General features: G+C 37.3%; 1 protein-coding gene across 1 annotated transcript in view; it reads right to left on the reverse strand.

Moving 5' to 3' along the window:
* PHLPP1 (PH domain and leucine rich repeat protein phosphatase 1) overlaps positions 1-15,922 on the reverse strand; it is a 220,834-nt gene that overhangs the window by 108,006 nt on the left and 96,906 nt on the right. Inside the window, exons 2-3 of the mRNA XM_021099624.1 lie at positions 7,243-7,439; positions 434-559 (exon numbers count right to left, since the gene is read on the reverse strand). Of these exons, the coding sequence (XP_020955283.1) occupies positions 434-559; positions 7,243-7,439 (323 nt within the window). The remainder of the gene's footprint in view (positions 1-433; positions 560-7,242; positions 7,440-15,922) is intronic.

Consider the following 15,922-nt stretch of genomic DNA (forward strand, 5'->3'; position numbering starts at 1 on the left):
ACAAAAGAAATTAAATCATTCAAAAGGCAGACGGTGAGAAGGTGAAAGGGAGATGGTACAAAATTAGACATAATTATAAGAAAAAATGGTCAGAGGAAAAGGGGAAATTTGTGACAATTCTCTGGGTATTTTGTGGTTTTGTAGTTGTCCTACCCTGGGCCAGTCCCTGAAAGAGTCTCAACCTTATGTTCTTTCTCTATAACATGACATGACAGTCTACCCACTGATACTCACTGAATTCTCTCTCTCTTTTTTTAAGTTTAACTGGCACAACACAATTTTAAAAAAGCTACTTTTTGCCAAAATGAACTTTTAAAAAAACCAAAAATTACTACTGGCAGTATCTGAAAAAAAATGAAGTGTGTAACTATATTTTGTAAAGCAGAAGCAATCCTTTAGCCACCCAGAACAAAATTCTTATTTAAGTGCTTACCTTGGAGACTTGTCGAAGCCACCTTAAATACTCTGTGAAGGTATCAAAACAAATGTAGTAAGTCTGGCTTTGGGGTCCAGAGGAGCTAAAGGCTAAGCAGTGCTGGTGCTTTTTCACTTCTTCTACCTATAAAAACAAACAGAGTGACAAAAACAAGTCAGAAAGCAGAACATTTACATAGCTCATTGACTGTACCTTAGATTAGAGATTAGATGCACAGATTTGCATCTTTCCTGTATGTGTTCCTCTTATTACTTAAGACACGTAAGTTCCTAACTCAGACCAACCAATCTGAATTAGAAGGACACCAAAAAGGGGGAGTTTTATCTTAGATTTCCCCACAGTAGTGAAATTCTCTTCTTCCTTCCCTTTCTTATCCTTCTATACCCTCACAATTCAGCCCTGGGGTTCTAACTTCCTCTTGAGAGGACTTTTACTTAAGAATTTTTATTTCAGGTGGATTTTTACTTAGGGGACTTTTGTATTACTCTAAATTACACCTTTTTATAAAAAAAAGAAGTCGTCAAGCATCTTAAATAAGTTTTTAAAAATTTATTGTGAAATTGAGATTAACCTGAAGTAAAACCCTACTATGAGAAATTTCAAGTCCTAATAATGCAGTGATGTAGTCAAATCAAATTTCCACTCCCAGTAAATTCTTCATAGGGAGAAAAAGTGCAAACAATAAAGTATCACGACATTACACAAACTCCTAAGTTTTACTCACAGAATTAATGTTTCCTATGTTTCGTTTATAAAAATAACCACAAATCAAGTTACAGTGTGTAAAACTTTGAAAAGATCAGTATCACACGGACTAAGTCCTGGGACCAAAATAAAATTAAGTCACAAATCAATAATAAAGACATCAATTCAAAATCTATATATGTTTAGAAAGTTAATAATAACTAAGTTTTGAAAAAATCATAATCAAAATTTTAAAATTCTTAGAACTAAACCATTAAAAAAACCCCACAATATATAGAAATTAATGGAGTCCAACAAAAACAGATACAGGAAATTTAAGATTTTAAGTATTCATATTAGAAAAGTAGGCAGAAAATTAATTTAATTGGGATGTATCTCAAAAACTCAGGGAAAAATATCGAAAACAAAAACTAAGTGAACTCAAAGAGTGAAGGTGATTATAAAAAGCAGAAATTAGTGAAATGAAAAAAAACAAATACATAACAGAGAACATTAACAAACCAAAATAGTGTTTCTTTGAAAAGGCTAACAAAATTGAGTATCAATTGATATTGATCAATGATATCAACTGAAGACAGATATAAATAATATTAACAATGAAAAGGGAGACACTTCAGATCAAGCAAGGATTAAAAAGAGACTATCATCAATAATTCTGTGGCAAATTTTTAGAAATATATATTTTATCAACACTAAGTCAAGGAAAAAAAAACAAATAAAACAGAAGGCCTAAATAGCCTTATTACCATTTAAGAAAGTGAATGAATTTTTAAAAAAATATCAAGGTAATATCAGGCCCATATGGTTTTATAGGTGAGTTTTACCAAAGTTCCAAAAACCAGATACTTTCCAAACTTTTACAAACTCATCCACCAAACAAAAAACAAAAAGTACCCCAACCTATTCCATGAGGCCCATGCAACCAAAAACAGATCACAACAGTCAAAGAAAGGAAAATTATAGGCCAACCTTAATCATGAACACTTACATTGAACAAAATATGTTCCATCAGACTCCAGTAATACAGAAAAAAATATATCAAGAACACTTTGGATTTACCTCAGGAAAGGAAAGATGATTTAACATTATTGGAACTATAAAGTCATTAATCACATTAGCATATTAAAGAAGAAATCATATGATCCCTACAGTTGCAAAAACAGCATCTGATACCATTCAACATCCATTCATCATTCATGATAAAAACTCTTAGCAAACCAAGAACACAAATAACTCACTTAAGCCAACAAAGGGTATTCATCAAACAGCTAAAGCAAACTTCAACATTAATGATGAGATATCACTCTAAGATGATCGATAAGTATCTACTGTTTCTATTCATACCATGCTAGAATCCTGGCCATTACAGACAGAGAAATGTATTACAGAAGAATGGAAATCATCATTGATTGAATATGAGATGATTCGCTACATAGCAGATTCTGAAGAATCTAGAGACATTATAATGGAATAAATAAGAAAATTTAGCAAGGTAGCTAGACTTAAAATCCATATTCAGAAACCAACCACATCTCTATATACCAAAGAGAAAACATAATTTTTTTAAAATGCTATTTAAACTGATCTATATTGACAGAAATCAGGCTGTTTTCTGGAAAGTGAGAGAGGTAAGTGGAAAACATGGGACAGAAGATACAAAGGAGCACAGGGGAATTTTTGAGGGTGCTATGATCACCATCTTGATGGTGTGATGGTTTAATGGCTGTGTATATCTATCAAACTATTCTCACAGGAGCATAATATAGTTATCAAATTGTTGTCAAAATGTGCATTATGCTGTATGTCAATTATACCTCAATAAAGGTCAGTAAAGATCTAGAGAAAAGGGAATACTTGTATCCTGATGTGAGTGTAAAATGCTGCAAAAACATTGGAAAACAATTTGATATCATCTTGTATAAGTAAATGTGTATCTATGCCCTGTAGCCCAGTGACTACACTCCTAAGTATGTACCCAAAAGCAGTATTTCTCAAGGATGTCATTAAAGAAATTTTGGATTGAATAATTCTTTGTGTACATTATCAGAACTGTCTAATACTTTGCACGACATTTTACTCTGAGCCCTGCCCTATTAATGCCAACAGTGTCCCTTTGTAGCAAAAGATACTGGTATTAACCACACTATCTACTTTTCCCAGAACCTTTGCAATTAAGGTATAGTCATGTGACTGACTAGTCCTGGCCAATGAGCCATGGGCAGAAGTGGCATGTGTCCTGTCTTCTACCAAATATACAAGAGCCAGTTAACGACCCTCCAGTTATCTTTTCCCCTCAGCAACACAGGAAGCCACATGATACAAATACTATAATTAAAAGAGAGTAGAGTAGAGGCGTTCCCGTTGTGGTGCAGCAGAAACGAATCTGACTGGGAACCATGAGGTTGTGGGTTCAATCCCTGGCCTTGCTCAGTGGGTTAAGGATCCAGCATTGCTGTAAGCTGTGGTGTAGGCCAACGGCTACAGCTCTGATTAGACTCCTTGCCTGGGAACCTCCATATGCCTCTGGTGCAGCCCTCAAAAGACAACAGACAAAAAATAAATAAATAAATAAATAAATAAATAAATAATAAAGTAAGGCAGAAAAAAAATAATAAAATAAAGAGCAGAGTCTCTATCAGGCTGGGTCTCAACATAATTACTTGCAAAAAAAAAAAAAAAAAATCTCTACCAACCCACATTGAACAAATGGTGTGAATGAGAAATAACTATTATGATACGTCACTGAGATCTGGGGGGTTTTGTTACCACATCATAACTTAGCTTACATCAATCTAATAATCTGACAATCAAAACACTTGTACATGTCATCAAATGTCCCCTTCAGGCACAGCAACAAGAGTTGGTAACTACTGCCCTAGAAAAACTATTTCTATACCAGGAAACCTATCAAAATAAGGCTATCTCAGCAGCATTATTTATAACCAAAAACTAGAATCAACCCATACGTCCATCAGCAAGAAAAATCATTTAAGAAATCATATAAATTTGGAACATTTATACAGTGGAACATTATACAGAAATGAAAACCATATATATATAAATAATAAAGTAAGGCAGAAAAAAATAATAATAAAATAAAGAGCAGAGTCTTATATATAGCAAGTAACACAGAATCTTATTATAAAAGATAATTAAGTGAAAAAATTCAATTACAGAAAATCACATGCAGGACAATACCATTTTTATATAGATCAAAACCAAGCAAAACATACATGATGAAATTTATTTTTAAAAAGTAAGAAAATTAATACATATTCTAGGATAGTGGACTCCTTTGGGGTAGAAGGAGGCAATGGGGTAGATACAAAGAGAATTTAGGTAGAAACACTGGTATCGATGTGCTCTAATTCCTAAATTGAGTAGTAAGCTAACAGTTACTCAAATTATTATGCTTCATAACTTAACAAATACTAAAGTATTACTAAAATAAGCCAGGAGTTTCCATTGTGGTACGGCGGAAACAAATCTGACTAGTATCCATGAGGATGTGGGTTTGATCCCTGGCCTCGCTCAGTGGGTCAGGGATCCAGAGTTGCCCCAAGCTGTGGGGGAGGTCACAGAAACAGCACAGATCCTGCATTGCTGTGGCTGTGGTGTAAGCCAGCAGCTGTAGCTCCAATTTGACCTCTAGCCTGGGAACTTCCATATGCCGCGTGTGTGGCCCTAAAAAAAAAAATCAAAAATAAATAAATAAAATAAGTTACCTAAAATTTTATATTAAAGTTTAAATGACAAATTAAAATTACTGCACAATGAATAAAATCACTTATTAAATGTCATTCAGTAATTAAATTTTAATAGAGCTTTATTTAACTTCATATTTGGAATTCTACATTTGAAAATGTAAACTAATGATCATGCTCTAACGGTGTGTCAAATTTGATTATCACAGGAATTACAGCTGGGTTATGACCCATCTATTTCACACCTCATTTCTTGGTCTTTTTATGGGGGGGCGGGGGAGAAAGCCTTTCTATTTACTCTCAGTTTTTAACAACAGAACACAATGAGAAAAGGAACAAACATTAATAAAAAATCAAGATTGCAAAGAGTGAATTACTTTTTCCTAACTTGGTTATCAACAGGTTTTAAAAGACTCAATTTTTCAGTGTACTCAATTATTCTTAAAGGTGTAGCACAAAACAGGTTTCACAAGGTCTGTCTGCAAGAAAAAGAAGCTATTAACTTTCACTTCACTCAATGACAGAAGTGCATCCAATAAGAGGCCTGGGAAACAGAACTTGTCTCTTGCTCTGAATGAAAATGGTAATTATAACTGGATCTTCTGACCCTATCTGAACATTCCTCTGCTTTCCTGTCTCTGCTTCTCTGAGTACAATCGATCTTTCTGACCATCCCCTTCTTTGTCAAGAGATTTTTCACTCTTCAAGTTCTACCATAATTGATAACCTCCTTTATTATAAAATCATCTGATTCCCCCCATTCCTCCCCCCATCCCCACAAAATGTAATCTCTCCTTCCTCTTATCTCCCATACTACTTCTCTGCACCTCTCATAAGGCAGATATTGTTGTGGTCCATCCTTCATCTCCAGATAGTGAATTAATAAGCTACTAAAAGGCAGGGATGGTGACTTACTCATCCTGGTATTTCTAAGACACCAAGCAAAGAGGCTTCCCCTCAGAGGATATTTAATGAATAGTTACATTAAATTTGCCTATGCAAATGCCTAACATCATAGAGAAGAAAGAAATTGTTCAGCTAACAAGGCATCAAACATTAAATATGCATTCTTAATGATGACTTACGGAAGTAATAATGATGACCAAGTTTTCAATAATCCATCAAGTTTATTACAAGATCTCCAGTAATAAACTACCACCAAATCTTCAGTGCTCAGACAAAAGAAGCCGTGATTCAAAACTGATGAATGAAACAGACCTACACACACCTTGAAGACTAGCCAAATCTACTTTTTTTAATGATCAACTATTAGTCTTAAGAGTAACATAACTGACAGAAAAAAAATGATATGGGCTACTTCCTCATAAGGAAAGACTAGTTTAAATGTATGAATGAAGAATGAACTTGCTACACGGCAGCTGAACATCAAAACCATTGTTACTATACACATCTGGTCTTTCTTACTTTCTTCATTTCTAATCTCTGGAACCAACAAATCAAACCTTTGCCAATTAAAAAAGGTTCATTTTAACAAAAGTGGGTGTTTCCTATCATTTTTCCTCTTTATATTTTCCATGTCTTGTCTCCTTTCCTATGTGCATTCAGGGGGAAAGTGACAAAGAAAAAAAAAATTTAATATGCCCCCAATTTCCAAAAACCTATTTCTTCATCCAAATCTGCCTTCCCCCTTATTAACAAGAATCAGGAAACTGACATATAATCATGGTAATGATACTTCTCTACCAATGCTTGGAATTTATAAATAAATCTGGCAAAGAAAAGAACGTAACATTTTCCTAAGCAATCTGGTTCTTTCTAGCTTATAAACGATAGGAAAAAAATAGTTAACATGCCCAAAGAAAAGCAGCTGGGGTGTCGGAAATATCTATCAACTGTATCACAGGTTTTCTCCAAAATGAGTAGTATTTCAGCTTCAAAAACCATGAAGAGTCATAGAGATAAACTAAAAGTGCTAACCGCACTGGTCACTAAACACAAATAGACAGATAAGCGAAGCAGGATCAGACTCCTGCTAGAGAATCTAATCTTCGATAAGCACACCCAAAGGATGCTAAGGTCATAAACTTGGGGATCACTAGACTATATTATAAAATACATGCTCACGACATCAAAAGATGTCTTCTCATAAACAATAATTTATCACCCACAATCTGAAATATAACAGTGAAATTCTAGTTGCTCTATTTTTCAGTCTCATAGGTAAGGTGTATGTACTAATGAAGTTAACATCACCAGGGTCTCACTTGAGCCAATGGCACTGTTAGTTGCCACTCCACCAACCAAAGATGCCCACTGGTGGAGGTACACAGGAGTGATGGGTCAAAACCCATCCACCCTCTATTACAGAAATTGCTCGGAGTAAGCTTCTTAATGATGCTGGGAAACCTGTTAGCATTTGGTCTGTTTTAAACTTACTTTTCCCCCAATTAGTGGCAGAACGTGCATCTTTCCGGTCAAGCTGTCTTTCACAGATGATACTATTAGACAGGTCCCACACAGGATGACTTGGCGTCTGGTCCATCGGTTCACTGGCAACTGCATCTTGCCTTTACGGACATTATACATTCCTGAGAGCTGAATCCGTTCAGAGCTACCGATGCTGTGAGGTTTTCCTGCAACAAACACAAGCAAACATTTTAGTCTTAAAGAAATGAGTTTTTGGCTACTTGTTAGCATACCAGATAAATTACTTGGAAACGGAAAATAATTATAAGGAAACAATCTATAACTGAGAGAATCTGAAACCTGTAATAATGCAATCATGGTAAGAACTACCATACCTACTCCACCTGTACCTTTCAACATCAGGTGAAGAAGCAGTGCTTCTTCCTTAAGGCCTTAGGAAAAAGCCATTTTAATTCTTCTGTTGTCACCCATGTTTTATTTTCTGCTATATTCCACAATTTAATTTTACATTTAGAAAAGAAATAACTTCAAGATTTTCATGAACACTAGAGTAATTTAAGTACACTATGAAGAAAATATTTCAGACTTAGATGACATTCGAAATCTAGTATTTAATGAAACTAATGTTTTAATGGAATTAGCTGCTGATATTCTTCCTCCTACAGATATTCAATGTGCATTTACTTTTAAGAAGACAATTAAAAATGAATGATTTTTCTAGTAAGAAAATACTGTTCAATAAACACAGGCTAAATCCTCAAAGACAAACTTAATACCAATCTAGGAAGAATGGTGTGCTGCAGTGCTTGTGATCCACAGAGGGAACAGAGACAGAGAAAGGTGCACTGGGACTCAGAGACAAAGAGAGAGCTGAGACAGATCTGAAGAGTCTTCATTTCCCAGATGGAAATGAATTTGGCAGGATGACATTCAGACAAGTCCCATCGACTGAATGAGAGAACTACTATGATTAATAAGCGATGGAAATGGAGTTGTATATAAACAAGAAGAAAAGGTTTCCTACTTCCAGATACTTAATATTTATTAGAGTACTGAAGCCCATGCTCTGAAATAAATTAGTAAGGGACATGTATCCTCGATCAAGTCGAAAGTCAGAAGGGTTATATTTATTTGGAAGTTTGCCTGGTTGCCAAGGGCTAGCAGAAGAAACAGATTTAAAAGAAATTATACTCTTATGAATATTAAAAATTGACATAAACGCCAAGTACCTACTGGAGAAGGAAACAGCAAGAGCAGCAGCACCAAAAACAGATCTCAAGAAAATCCTGAGACAACCCTGCCAATACATACCTTTGGGCAGAAATGTCTGCAAATAACAAAACCAGCAGATCTGAATTTCACTTCCTCTTTCTTCCCATATATCAGAATTTTTTTATAAAATATATACTACACACTACATAAATTTGCTGGGGCTGGGCTAGAATAAAGTCTAACAGTTAGACTAGTCTAACAATTTTTTGAACCAGAGCCCAGCAAACAACCATAAGCTAGCAGAGAGATCCACTGAGTTGTTTGACCACCAAATGCTAACACACTCACGAAAGGATAGAAGGCCCAGGAGATGTCAAAATAGATGTAACTCGCCAAAGGCTGCCAGTGATAGATCAGACCACTTATTCACTTGTCCCATTCTACATAAGTTCATTACACCCACAGAAAAAGATGCCCAGACTCCTAGTCTAAGATCTCCTTTCTACATTATAGGCTCTCTTCCTGTAGGGAAGAAGTGGGACAGAAGAAGTGATTCAGAAGAAAACTGAAAGGTATGTACAAGACTAAAAATAATGGACAACAAGCAACTGGATTTCCAAAATCCAATTTCCATGACTGTAATACACTAACATTCTCTAACAAGAGATCTGATCTAACGAGCTATGCGCGCGCGCGCACACATACACACACACACACACACACACACACAAATGCAAAGAAGCAGGCACTTTATTCAACCACATCAGAGAGTGGCTTCAATTCTCAACTGTTAACACATCACATTTATGTGGATCTGTGAGTAATTAGAGACTGAAGAAAAAGACAACAGGGGTACATAAGGAAAAGTTCTTCAATTCTCCAATTCCACAAAAATCTCTGAGAAAGCCCCAGAGCAAATCACCAGAGAGAGAGGACTAAGGCTGGAAGGGATACGTAAGAGAAAATTATGGAGACATCAGTGGAGACTGGCTTTTTATTCCCTAGTTAGAAAAATTCCCAAGGGGCTGAATAGTCTCAGAGCCTAAAGATAAGGTGAGTCTGTCCTTGGAAAATCCTAGACATCCCAGTATGAATCAAATCCCTCTTATCTTGCTCTGAGTGAATTTAAATATCCTCCTTGCCTGCTCCTTCCCTAGGTGTTCCAGATCAGGCACAAACTCTCAGGTCTAGGCCTTGTACCAACCAGACTTCTGGGGAATATGAGATGACTGAGCATATTTACCTGGGCAATCACCCAATGCACACCTGTTAAGTCAGACTTCCTTATTCTATGACATAAGAATTATTTAAGCTTTGCCAATTCTGAAACTTCTCAATTCAGAGGAATGCCAATTGTCCTATGCACTAATAAATACTGACATCACACAAGGAACCAATGCCTGCCGATTTAAAGTTGGAGCCACTGCTGTAGCTTTCACTTCAGAAATTTCCGATAGGTTTAAGGCATTTCTTGTATTTAAGATCTAGGAGGAAAGAGGGACAGCAAAAGCATTCAAGCTGAGAGAGAAACCTGACCACAATAGAAAGTGATTTAAAACATACTTTCTCTCTCTTACTCAGCACATGGCGATTTCATAAGACTTGACATATATACCTCTATAAAACCACTGCTGGAAAATGAGCACACTGATCACCACCCAACAGTTGCCTGGTGCTACAGTTTTTCTCTCCCCTTCTCTCCCATCCTCACCTAGGGCCTCCCAAGTTCAGGCAACTGCTGATCTGCTTTTTGTCACTTTTTGTCACTGTTGTTGAGTATGCCAAGAGTTCACTCCTTTTCATTACTGAGTAGTGTTCCATTCCATGGATTTATCCTGTTTTGTTTAACCATTCATCTGCTGATGGACATGTGGATTGTTTCCAAATTTTTGGCCTATTTTGACTAAGAACATGGGTATAAACACTCTTGGGTTCATGCTTTTATTTATCTTGGGCAAACACGCAGGACTGCAACGGCTGGGCTGTACCATTTTACATGACCATCACCAGTGCAGCAGCGTTCCAGTTGCCCTACCTGCTTGTCAACACTTTTACCTGTTCTAGGGCACATGAAGTGGAATTTATCTCATTTAGATTAAATGTGCATTCCTGTAATGACTAATGATGCTGAAGATCTTTTTCAAGAGCTTACCTGCAATTCATATACTTTTTTTTTTTTTTTTGGTCTTTTTTTTTTTTTTTGCTGTTTCTTGGGCCGCTCCCACGGCATATGGAGGTTCCCGGGCTAGGGGTCAAATCGGAGCTGTAGCCACCGGCCTATGCCAGAGCCACAGCAACATGGGATCCGAGCCGCGTCTGCAACCTACACCACAGCTCACAGCAATGCCGGATCCTTAACCCACTGAGCAAGGGCAGGGACCAAACCCGCAACCTCATGGTTCCTAGTCGGATTCGTCAACCACTGCGCCACGACGGGAACTCCCAATTCATATACTTTCTTTGCTGAGGTGACTAATTCAAATCTTGTGTCCAATTTTAACTGAAGTGAGTTCCTCATAGGTTCTGAATATAAGTCCTTTGTCAGATAGATAATTTGCAAATATTTTCTCCCAGTTTGGCTTGCTTTTCAGTTTTCTTGACAGTACTTTGGGAAAGTAAATGTTTCCATTTTAATGAAGTCCAACAATTTATCTTTCATAATTAGTGCTTTTTGTGTTGTACTTAAGAACTCTGACAAACTCAGGGTCACTAAGATTTTCTATGTTTTCTTCTAGAAGTTCTATAGTTTTAATTCTTACATTCAGGTCCATGATTCATTTCAAGTTAAATTTTTGTACACAGCAAGAAATAAGTAGAAGTTCAGGGGCTCTCTGTTATTGTTTTTTGACAAATGGCTATCTAACTTATTCCAGAACCAGTTGTTAAAAAGATTACCCATTACCCAATCATTCTGTAGCAATAGAATTATCCATTCATTCTGATCATTCCTATGGAATTATCCATATCATTCATCCAAGAAAGAACCATATTAAAATTCTATTGACCACAGTTAGGTGGGCCGGTTTTTCGGTTATTTCTATTCTACTCATCTATTTGTCTATCTTTGACCAATATCACAGTATCCTGATTATTGAATCTAGTCTTGAAATCAAGTAGTATGAGTTCACTTCTGTGAAGAATGTTAGTTTTACTTCTTCACCTGCAATTTGGATGTCATATTTCTTTTTCTTACCTCACAGTACTAGCTAGAACCTTCCATACAATACTGAACGGAACTAGTGAAAGCAGACATCCTTTCCATTTTCCTAATCTTAGAGGGGTAGCATTCAGTTTTTCACCATTAAAAATAATACGAATTGGTCCAGAAAACTATATTCAATAACCTACAATGGAAAAGAATCTCAAGGAGTTCCCATCATGGAGCATCAGAAATGAATCCGACTAGGAAGCATGAGGTTTTGGGTTCGATCCCTGGCCTCACTCAGTGGGTTAAGGATCCAGCATTGCCATGAGCTCTGGTATAGGTAGCAGACGTGGCTCAGATCCTGAGTTGCTATGGCTGTGGCGTAGGCCGGCAGCTACAGCTCCGATTAGATCCCTAGCCTGGGAACCTCCATATGCCGCGGGTGCGGCCCTAGAAAAGGCAAAAAGACCAAAAAGAAAAAAAAGAAAATAATCTCAAAAACTGTGTGTGTATATATTTCCCATACACCAGTAACACATTATAAACTAACTGTACTTCAATTAAAAACAGTACTAATTATGTTTTTCACAGATACCTTTTTATCAAGTTCCCTTCTCTTCCTAACTTAATAAGTTGTTTTCTTTTTTTAAGCAGAAAGAAATGTTAGAATTATTCAAATGCCGCTTCTGCCATCTTTGAGATGACCATGATAAATCTAATGCTGCTTAAATGTTAAACTAGTTTGGCATTCCCAGGATAAATCACACTTGGTTGTGACATACTATAATTTTTACATATTGTTGCATCACACTTTTTTTTTTTTTTTTTTTTGTCTTTTTGCCTTTTCTAGGGCCGCTCCTTTAGCACATGGAGGTTCCCAGGCTAGGGGTCTAATCCGAGCTGTAGCCTCCGGGCTACACCACAGCCACAGCAACTTGGGATCCAAGCTGTGTCTGCGACCTACGCCACAGCTCACGGCAGTGCCAGATCCTTAACCCACTGAGCAAGGGCAGGATTAAACCCGAAACCTCATGGTTCCTAGTCGGATTAGTTAACCATAGAGCCACGACGGGAACTCCCACACTTTCTTTTTTCATCATTTCTTTTTCTGGCTTTGGTTTCAGGGGTCAGGATAATGCTGGCATCATAGACTGAGTTGAAGTATTATTTCCTCTATTTTTCTGAAACAGTTTGGGTAGAATTGGTATTATTCAATCCTTAAACATCTGGCTGAATTCCCCAGTGAAGCCTTCTGGACCTGGAGTCTTTTTTTCCTGGTTTTCGTTTGTTTTTTGATGGGTGTGTGTGTGCACACATGCATGTGTTGGGGGTTTAACTATAATTTCAATTTCTTTATTGGAGTTAGGTTTATGCTATTCCATTATCTAGTTACTCTTGAGTAAGCTTTAGTAGTTTCATTTTTCAAAAGTTTGTCCATTTAAGTTTTCATATGGTTAACATAAAGTTACAGTATTTTCTTTCTATGCTTTGACTATCAATAAAAATCTGTAGTGATGTCACCTCTCTCATTTCTGATATTGGTAACATGATTCTTTTCTTTTCTTTTTTTTGTCTTTTTGTCTTCTTACAGCCACATCTGCGGCATATGGAGGTTCCCAGGCTAGGGGTCTAATCAGAGCTACAGCTGTCCAGCCTCAGCTACAGCCACAGCAATGCCAGATCCGAGCCGCATCTGGGACCTACACCACGGCAACGCAGGATCCTCAACCCACTGAGGGAGGCCAGGGATTGAACCAGCAACCTCATGGTCCCCAGTCGGATTCGTTTCCACTGTGCCACGACGGGAACTCCTCTATCTTTTCTTGATCAGTCTGATTAAAAGATAACCAATTTTATCAAACATCTTAAAGAACCAACTTTTGGTTTTGTTCCCTTTTTCTGTTTTTGGTTTCATTTATTTCTGTTCTTATTCTCGTTTCTCGCACTAATTTTAGGATTAATTTAGGCTTATTTTTTCCTATTTTTGTAATACAGAAACTGAGGTCACTGAATTGGGATTTTTCTTTTTCTTAATATAGGCATTTAAGCGCTATAAACTTCATTCTAAGCACTGCTTTAGCTGCATTCTGGTATATTGTTCTTTCAGGTTCACTCATCTTTTCTTTTGCAGTGTTTAATCTACTTTTAATTCAACCCAGTGTACTTTTCATCTCCAGATGTTCAATGTAGGTATATGTGGGTACACACATACATACACACACACACGTATATAACTTCCATGTCACTCCTTAATATGCTTTCTTTTACCTGCATGAATATATGGAACATAATTATAACAGATAAATGTCCTTGTCAACTAATTCTATCATCCGCATCATTCCTGAGTCAGTTTTGTTTTATTGTTTTCTCTCATGGGTCATATTTTCCTGCTTCTTTGCACATTGAATAATCTCTGTCTGGATGCTAGTCATTACTTGCTAACTGCTGGATATTTTTGTCTTTATATGAATATTATGGAGTTTTGTACTGGGACACAGTTAAGTTAATTGAAAACAGTTTGGTTTTTACAAGGCTTGCTTTCTAAGATTTGTCATTTAAGCCTTACGTCTAGAGTTAATGACAGCAATATTAGCAAGCAATTCTGTGATACCCTTAAAATGATAAGATTTTTCACTCTGGCTGGTAGGAACATGAACTACGCCTGGCCCTGGGTGAGCCTCAAGGTTTATTCCCTCTGCTCCTTTTCAGTGCTTTTTAGCCCAGGCCTTGGATAGTTTCACATACATGCACTGATCGGCAGGCACTCAGCTAAAGGCTCAGTGATGACTCCTTGCACAACTCCAGGACTCTGTGAGCAGCTTTTTTCTCTACAGCAGTCTACTCGGTACACTCAAGCTCTTTAGCTTCAATGGACTCCCAGCTCCGACTCCTGTACTAAGGGTGAACATCAGGCTCTGACCAGATTCCTCCTCCTGAAACTGAGGCCTGGAACTCTCTCCCATCATCACTTACGGAATACATTTCTGTAGGGTTTTGTTTCTCATCTCCAAGAGGTATATTTATTGTAGGGTTTTGTGTCCTGTGCTGCCTGATGTCCAATGTCTAAAAGCTGTTTCATATCTTTCACCAGATTTTTAGTTGTTTCTTCCTTTAGATTAAAGAGTAAATGAAGTCTGTTACTCTGTTTTGGCTGGAACAAAGTGCCATGTATTTAAATTTAACTTTTTCTAATACCCACTGTTCACTTTCATAAATTATACAAGTATGTTTAACATAATTAAATATTTTCTTTAGGAGTTCCCATTGTGGCTCAGTGGGTTAGGAACCCGACCAGTGTCCCATGAGGATAGGTTCAACCCCTGGCCTCACTCAGTGGGTTAAGGATCTGGCGTTGCCCTGATCTGCGGTAAAGGTCACATATGTGGCCTGGATCTGGCGTTGCTGTGGCTGTGATGTAGGCCAGTAGATGCAGCTGCAGCTCAACCCCCAGCCTGAGAACTCCAATGTGCTGTGTGTGTGGCCCTTAAAAAGAAAATTCTTTAAAGTGTAGATTATCAATATACTACTGTATTCAGAAATTCAGAGAGGCCCTGTGGGACTAGTGGACTAAAAGAGCTATCTGCCCTTGTCCAAATATGGCTCCAAACTTCAGGATTAACATAGTTCTTTGGCTCTTCTTTTCCAATTATTGACAGTAATGAGTATATAAAGAACTTCTAATTTATTGCCTAATTTTACATTCAATCCTAAAACAATAGGCCTAAAGTTAGCTCCCCACCCTTTTTCAAAGTAAAGGATATACTCTGTGGTAAGCTGTTCCCCCACCCACCCCCAGAGGTCCTTCTTGACTTCCATATTTGTAAGTATTAATCTAAATAGTCTGGGCTTCTGAACAATTCACTTCTGGTTAAGCTGGAAGTCACTATACTATCTCTCAAAAACAAATGTACATAGAATAATGTGGAGTTCATTAATCTCTCTACTCTGTCACAAATATCAGAACTTCAACCTTACCAGATAGAGCCAAGATAAATGGATGGAACTACTTGATAGAAAAATCTTGACTGGGGAGTTCCTGTTGTGGTGCGGCAGAAATGAATCCAACCAGTAACCATGAGGACAAAGGTTCGATCCCTGGCCTCACTCAGCGGGTTAAGGATCTAGCATTGCTGTGAGCTGTGGTGTAGGTTGCAGTCGTGGCTCAGATTCCCTGTTGCTGTAGCTGTGGCATGGGCCAAAAGCTATAGCTCTGATTTGAGCCCTAGTATGGGAATTTCCACATGCTATGGGTGTGGCCCTAAAAGGAAGGAAAGGAAAGGAAAGGAAAGGAAAGGAAAGAAAGGAGAAAGGAAGGGAAAGGAAAGAAAGGAA

The sequence above is a fragment of the Sus scrofa genome, chromosome 1 (assembly GCF_000003025.6).
Source record: "Sus scrofa isolate TJ Tabasco breed Duroc chromosome 1, Sscrofa11.1, whole genome shotgun sequence".
In the NCBI taxonomy this organism is placed as follows: Eukaryota; Metazoa; Chordata; class Mammalia; order Artiodactyla; family Suidae; genus Sus; species Sus scrofa.